Source organism: Solanum lycopersicum, chromosome 7 (genome assembly GCF_036512215.1).
Source record: "Solanum lycopersicum chromosome 7, SLM_r2.1".
Taxonomy (NCBI): domain Eukaryota; kingdom Viridiplantae; phylum Streptophyta; class Magnoliopsida; order Solanales; family Solanaceae; genus Solanum; species Solanum lycopersicum.
Genome location: NC_090806.1, coordinates 26,306,945 through 26,314,835, shown reverse-complemented (window position 1 = coordinate 26,314,835; position 7,891 = coordinate 26,306,945). Strand labels below are relative to the sequence as shown.

The 7,891-nt window shown below is 36.1% G+C and overlaps 1 protein-coding gene across 1 annotated transcript; it reads right to left on the bottom strand.

Moving 5' to 3' along the window:
• LOC101258872 (probable chlorophyll(ide) b reductase NYC1, chloroplastic) lies at positions 1–4,951 on the bottom strand. The gene is made up of 10 exons (XM_004242907.5): positions 4,217–4,951; positions 4,063–4,141; positions 3,848–3,983; positions 3,710–3,784; positions 3,442–3,637; positions 2,984–3,052; positions 2,277–2,416; positions 2,021–2,143; positions 886–1,078; positions 1–532 (listed from the first exon to the last, which is right to left on the bottom strand). The coding sequence occupies exons 1-10, from the start codon at positions 4,484–4,486 to the stop codon at positions 359–361; spliced, it is 1,455 nt and encodes a 484-aa protein (XP_004242955.1). The 5' UTR covers positions 4,487–4,951; the 3' UTR covers positions 1–358.
• Between the last annotated feature and the right edge of the window lie 2,940 nt (positions 4,952–7,891).

Sequence of the window (7,891 nt, the reverse complement as noted above, 5' to 3'; positions counted from 1 at the left end):
TTTGTTAACAAAAACAAAAGTAGCATTTTCACATAATAAGAAGAAAAATGCAAAAATGCTCAAGCAGGAAGAGTCGGGGTTCATTATTACACTGATTTTTGCTAAAAGAATACCTGATACTTTGATTTTTACATTTCACAAAGCCAAATTCCTATACATCCAATATCATTCACCGACACCATCATGCCTCGATGATTTCTTTTTTAAGCATGCAATAAATAAAGCAATGCAGCACTTCCAATTGGATATGTGCTTTCCTTATCATCAATTTTAAAGCTGGAGTGATATAAGTTAGCTGTGTCATAATTCAGTGCTTCCTATCTTCCAAACCAATTGAGGTTTCCATCAAAATCCACTTTTATGTACTACCTGTGCTAGATAATATGATGAATGCACAAACTACAGAGAGTGAGAACACAGACACCCAAGTATTCTCAGTGTACATCTCCATCGCATCTGTGAATGAAAAACGTGTCCGGCTTTCAGCCCAGTTACGGAGTCGATCTGCCTCTGCAGCATACAGTGCTCTTCCCTGAACATGTATAAATAATTAGCAACTTACTAAAAACCATAAGACTAATTAACAAATCAACAAACTAATAACACTTGAAACTGAAGCTTGTACAAGGATGAACACTCGAGACTGGAACATATTAGCAGACGAGTTTTCAGTAAAAATTATCCAATTATTTCCTACTAAAGTACTACTTGCTTTTATCAATAGTGAAATACTGACTAACATAACACGATGTACTCCATGAGAAATTAGTACACAAGCTTAGTTATACGGTATAACTTATACCGTATTGACAGAAAAAATCATAAAGCACTAGATTGTGGCAACACAGAAAACCCCACATGCATCTATTACATGTAATAGGTTACCTGATCATCAAACCATCGGCCCCGTCTCAACCATGCGGTTACTAAGGCAATTAAGATCCTTGGTGGAGTCAAATAATTGATGGCTCTTCCACTTCCTTTTACAACCCGCATCCTTGGCACTAGTGTTCTAGCAACTGTCTCTGGATGTTCGCAAATGATGTTAAACATCTGCCTATTTTGGATAGTTGATCCACTGCAGGAGAGTCTCATTATTAATAAACTGAACTATAAAATGATTTGATATGGTAAGAATGAAAACCCAAAAGAAAAGTATAAAGTTCTAAACAGTTTTAATAGTTAAAACAAAGAAAGCCTAATTATGTAGATGAGTATCATTATTAACCTTCTCCATGCGGCAAAATTAGCCGAAGAAAACATAACCTGCCCATGTTTCAATGGGCTATTGACCCGACCATTTATTAGCACAACCAACCAATTTCAGCCCAATTTCTATTGCATTGATATGTAGCATAAATTGACTCATGAGCAATCTTGTCAACATATTTTCAAAAAGACTCTTTCTAAATTTGATATGTTATGTATAGTCGTAATAAAGGAAAACTAGTTTTATAAAGTCCAAAAAAAGAAACAATTTTAAAGAACAAACAAAGCATTAAAACTTAATAAGAATTGGATTGGTTGGATACCCGCATTTTGACCCATTTCAGTCCAATCCATAGCAAGTAACATTTTGGGTGGGTCAATAACCCACCCATTTATTAACTCAAGCCATTTTGACCCACTCAAATTCAGCCAAAACCACCCATTATATGTAATTGTAGGCATTGGAGATCGAGTATAAAAGGGAGATCACTAAATTAGGCTCCAGTTTTACCATTATGGAAGGATTAGAAGAAGTGATCACAATTGATTACTATAACAAAAAAAGAAGTTGAAATTTTCATCCTTCCTTGCACACCAGAAAAGAGAATTATATAAGAGGTAAGAATCTCTGTTCTAACATTACTGTAGTCTTTATGTACCGCTGAATGGTGTGGATAACTAGTCCTCCTTGGTAGCACTACCAGAAATAATACCAAACCGGACAGAGTTATCCTTCTACAGCAATACATTGTCCATGAAAGCAACGCAAAAGACATTTAAGTGCAAAGATCCGATGATCCTCTTCACATACCTCAGAAGTAGGTCGGTTAGGACCATGCCTGGAGACGCCGTATGCACTCCAACTTTTGACCGCTTGCACTCCTTCAGTAGGGATGATTGAAGCTGCCTGAGACCACATTTTGTAGACCCATAGCTGCAGAACAGTAAAGATGATAACACCGAAATCAATATCCATTAGAAAAGTATTAGATGAATAAATGGTAAAGATCTGCTATTTACAATAGATAACCTAGCATTCCAAGTTACAACCACAACAATCAACTTACACAGCTGTTAGAGGGGTGCTAGATCCTCCAGAACCTGCACCATCCATATTAAAGACATGTCCACCTTCGCTTTGGGTTTTCATGATTTGGATGGCTTCTTTAGTGCATAGTATAGAACCAATCAGGTTTGTTGAGACAATCTGTATAAAAAAATTTGGTAAGCAACAGACCAGAAATACTTACTAGAATATTAGCTTACCCATCATGCAAGTACACACAGCAGATAGTTGATTATTATATGCACATGGAGTGTTAACTTGAAAAGGTCAACAAGCATGAACACCTTGCTATGCATGACGAAACGGGGAAATTTTCAAGTAGTAGTTAAAAGAAGGCATTAGTACATATTGATGGATAATTCCAGGAAAACGGAAAGTTAAAATGAGTGACCTGGTATATAAAGTATACAAACTACATATAGGTGTTGGGGGGACGGGGAAAATAATTTGTTAACAAAGTTCTGCAACTGAACAGTTAGAAAACCCACAGTGCATACACCACCCACCCTTCCACAAGAGAGGGGGGAAAACAACAAAAGCAGCTCTTACTTGACAATTTAATATACCCCACCCTAATACCGACCCACCCCCGATCCATCTTCTATTATATATGCAGCCTTGAAAGCAATTATTTTGCAAGAGTTTAGAAATGGAAGAAGTTGTAGAGTATCAACATAAACATATGAGAACTGTCAACAACATGGATACCTCTTGAATATCATTGTCGGTGAACTCCAGCAAGGGTCGAAAGCCTTTGTTTGTCCCAGCATTGTTTACCTATATAAAAGACAACCTTTAGAAGCATGAAAACAGAACAACAAACCAGGAAAGAGGCTGTTTTTCCTCACAAGTCCTCTGGATGTGGATGACTGTATTTTCTACTCACAACCCTGTAGTTCTTGTCATATGTTGTGTATTGTATTTTGATTATCCTACTGTTATTGTTTTTCTCTTGACACTTCCAATATTTTCTCTCCTTTTACTTGGGTTTAATGCTCTTGAGTCTAGGGTCTTCTCGAGACAGTCTCTCTACCTCCTCGAGGTAGTGGTAAAGTCCAAGTCTGTGTACACTCACTCTACCCTCCCAAACCCCACTTTGTAGGATTTGACGGGGTATATTGTTGTTGTGGTGGTCTTTTGCTATGAAGAAAAAGAAAATTACTCACCCAAATGTCAATATAACCAAGTTCATCTGCAGCAAACTTGCCCAGTTCTTTAACATCAACAGGTTCAGAGACGTCACAAGCCATACCAACCAGTTTTGCATGTGCCAACTTTAGTCTAGCAGAGCCGGTGGCAGCATTGACAGCTTCCTTCAGATTTTCCTCAAGCTCCTCGATAGTCAAACGGACAGATGCCGGGCTGTGTTAAGGAATGATGTATTTACAAGAGATGCTAAACAAAATAAGTGGATGCAAATAATCAATTAATTACCTGCGGGAGGTAACAATGACCCGATCTCCAGAAAGTAAGAATTCGCGGGCAAGAGCTTTCCCTAGTCCCCTTGTACTGCACCAAAAAATAATTAAAATGGTAATTACAAACAATGAAGGTATGAGTAAAGTATTATACCTTCCAGTTATAAGGACATTACGGGGGCCAGCTCGAGCAACATCATCCAAAACTAAATTGGATCCTATCATAGTGCCGATAATAATTCCTCCAAGCCAGCTGTACCATATCAATTCATTCATCTGGCTATCTCCACCTGTAACAATTAGAATTAGTTGTTACCAATCAATCCATGCCTTAAAAACTTTCAAAAGATGATAAATGAATTTGCTAACCTGACAACTGAAACCCAACGAACATGACAACACCTGTGCTCATCATTGTTATAATATATCTTCCAACATATAAAGCCAACTGCAAGATTGGAATACAAATTTAACTTTTTCCCATTCTCAATTGATGTTAAAGATGTGTAAGAAACATATGTACCCAGAATAATCTCTCTTCCAACATCTCCATAGCTTCTCTAAGCTTATTTTCAGTTCTCAAACTTGGCTTTGAACAACTCCATACAGCAGACCTAATAGCTCCAACCAACTTGTTCACCTTCACATACTCAGCATCATCAGACTTAAAGCTCCTGCAAGGTTGTACAAAAACTCTACGTCGTCCATGAACCTTCACAATCGAAGGCCGGAAAACATTACTGCTCGGTAGTAGGTGGTGCGTTGACACGTGTACCTTCGCCACCATGTCCATTTATTATTTTAATAAAAATAAAAAAGAAAAATGGTGCACTTTTTGTTTTGTTTTACAAAGATCTATATGAATTTTATATATATGCAAGGAAAGAGATATAAATATCCAAATTTTTAGGGATTTGGATTGTGTGACTTGAAATTTTCTCGGATCTAGTCTACTACAAAAAGAAAATATCTAAGGAGTTGGAAGGAATTTGATTTTTGAAAGATCAAAGGGAAACCAAGTTGATGACCACACGTTAAAGCTACTCTTTATCTACACGTTTCATCTGCTACGTGTCATTGTAGGTCCGCATATATATTACCGTCAACATTATCTCCTTCTCCCACTTGTGTTTCAAAAATAATCAAAACTTCAATTCTAATGTGTTTAACAAAAATCAAATACGCAAGTGAATTGTCTATTTGAGTTTATTCATGAATTCTGTATGTATATTTCTAAGATAATATGATCCATTGTGGTAGCTATGTACCTACTTGTTTGGGCATTTAACATTATCACATTTTGAGTGATTTTTCAACACTGTTTGGTTATGGTATAACTTGTCTCTTGTTCATGTATAAAATAATGTATTAAGTTATGCAATATTTAGTAGAAATTCTTGTTTAGGTAGAAAAGTCAACATAACTTATATCATGTTTGGTTGCATTTTTGTAGTTTTATATAATTTATATCAACATAACTTATGAGGGAATCTATGTATAAAGTTATGTAAGGTAGAAAGTAAAATAAGTTATGCGGGTATTATTTATACATGTATTAAAGTGACAAATTACATATTTACCCTATTAATTTATTTTATTGTTTATAATTAGAAATTTTATTGTATTCCTATATTGTTATTGTAACTACCCGCTAGGTCGTTTTGAGAAGTAGGACTAGTTTGGCTCCTTTTGAAAATTTAAAGGGTTATTTTTAAGCTTTTAGATAACTATGAGTACCTAATTGATGAAACTTTTATTAAATAAATAATTAGATAATAGATTAGTGGAGTTTCACGATTAATAATTTCTTATTTAGAAGAAAAGAAAAAACGAAAAGTAAGGAGGCGAAACCTTATCACAGGCTACCAGCGAGAGGGAGAAAATCACAGCCATTGTTCAGGTAAAGATATGAGATATTCGTTCTTTTCAATTCTATATATAGTAATATATTGTCGGAGTGTTTGGGATTGTATTATTATTCTATGCTATATTGATAATGGGAGAATTGGTGGAGATGTGGAAAAAAAAACCAATCTTCTGCCAATGGAGGCATTCGCGATGTGTATGTTGTTAGCACTGCTCACGTTTCTTCGGAATCCTGCCAAGAAGTTAAGGCAGTGATCAATTTCTTGAAACCAGAGGTTGTCTTCTTGGAGTTATGCTCAGGTCGGGTGGGTATACTCACACCTCAGAATTTAAAGGTACCAACAATGGGGGAATGCTTTAATTGGCATGCAGAACAAATAGCACAAAAAAACGGGAAAAGGGGAGGGGCGTTCCACTTCTGCCAATGGGTGGAAATTTTGTTCACGTGTATTCATATATTAAAATGCTAGTTTTTAATATATTGGGACTGGTAATTAATTATTAGGTGTTATTTTATATGATCTAACATTGAGTTTTAGTCCATTTGAAGAGGTTAGAGTTAAGTTCTTGGCTTGAAATTTAGCAAGTGTGAAAAAAAATTGGCATACCAATATATATCAAGATTTGGAGTTTGTTGAAAATATGTGTGAGTTTTAGCGTCTATGATAGACATATAATAATTTGAATGTCTACAAAAAAATTGCTTACTTACGAATATTGAAAAATTGGTAGATTGGGAACGTTCCGAAACCTTGCGAAAAGGAAAGGAAAAATCTTAAAAGATTCGTGGCACAAGCTCGGCATCTAAGGTATGTTAAGACTTTTTAGACTTGTTGAAGGACGTTTTCCTAATTAAAGATTAAAAATGAAAATAGACAATGGAGTAAGGGGGAAAAAGTGGTGGTCTCGTATCAATGGTGTGACGGGCATTGGTACGAGTACCGGTGTTATAAAAAGGAAAATTTCTATTATAGAATGTGGATTAAAATTTGAGAATGCCAAAGCATATGGGCATTAGCTGATATATTATTGACTTGAATTCCTTGTGTGATTGTGCTTTATTTATTTCACCCGTATAGTTGTGATAATTGAGGTGGTTATGTATTATGTTCATATTGATTGATTGAGATGCATCATCATCCCCTCTTTTGAAATAATATTGTGCACATGCATAGACATGAGACTGAGTATAAGTTGGGCACGTGGAGATCGTCCGTGCTGGGGATGGTGAGATGTTAAGATTGTAATTTGGGCACATGGAGACCGTCCGTGTGAAAATTGTTTGATATTATGATAGTGCGTTGAGATCGTCCGCACAGACACGTGGAGATCGTCCGTGTCGGTATATGGACCTCGCGAGTCCCCCATGGGTCATGAACTCTCAATGTATTTCCGAGGAGTATCATGTATATACGGTTGAGTGTGTATTGGGTATTCTGAGACAATTCATTACATGGTGTTACATTGCATTTTATTTCATCACATCATTTATTTTGATGATTATGTGTTTTGTTTGGTGTTTGGAAAATTCTTGATGTTTGATTACCTTTATTGATGGAACCTAAATAGTGAGTGTAATATATATATATATATATATATATATATATATATATGTACTTATATAATTTACAAATTTAATTTTTTGTATAAACTCCCGCCACTACTTCTTCGTTGTCGGTCAATGAGACATACTGGGTATACGTGGTTTCGTACTCATACTACGCTTGTTGCACTCCTTGTGGTGCAGATTCGATTCCAAGTAGGAGCACATCTCGTGGAGCAAATTGAGTCCGGCTTGAAGTTTTTGGAGTTGTGGTGAGCTGCTTGGCTGTTCCGTGGCCCACACCTCCCTCTATCTTTACATATTCTGTTATTCAGTATTCAGACAGGATATCCCTTAAGTTAGATTTGTCATTTTAGTTTCAGACTTGCATCGTATTCTAGAAGCTCTTGTACTTATGACACCAATTCTTGGGTAGTAATTTTTTTCAGTTTTCCGCATTCTTACTTATAAAGAACTCAGTGTTGGAGATTTGGAAATTTGTTGTCTTTTCACTTATTAACTAGTTAAGTTTGTTAAAATATGTTGGTTGGCTTACCTATTGGTTGGGAACATAGGTGCCATCACGACTCGTGATTTTGGGTCGTGACAAGTTTTGTATCAGAGCGCTAGGTTCATCGGTCTCAAGAGTACAAGAGCAATGTCTAGTTGAGTCTTGCGGATCGGTATGAAGACGTCCATACCTATCTTCGAGAGGCTATAGGACATTTAGGAAATATTTTGTTCTTTTATTCCTTATCATGCACACTTGACCTTGTAGAAATTATAATC

Bases quoted from the DNA above. Each gene is read 5' to 3' on its own strand.
- LOC101258872 (XM_004242907.5), bottom strand. From the start codon at position 4,486: ATGGACATGGTGGCGAAGGTACACGTGTCAACGCACCACCTACTACCG. The intron at 3,053-3,441 runs GTGAGTAATTTT...TCTTTTATATAG, and splicing joins TTGGTTATATTGACATTTGG to GTAAACAATGCTGGGACAAA. The intron at 2,417-2,983 runs GTATCCATGTTG...TTTTTTATACAG, and splicing joins CCGACAATGATATTCAAGAG to ATTGTCTCAACAAACCTGAT.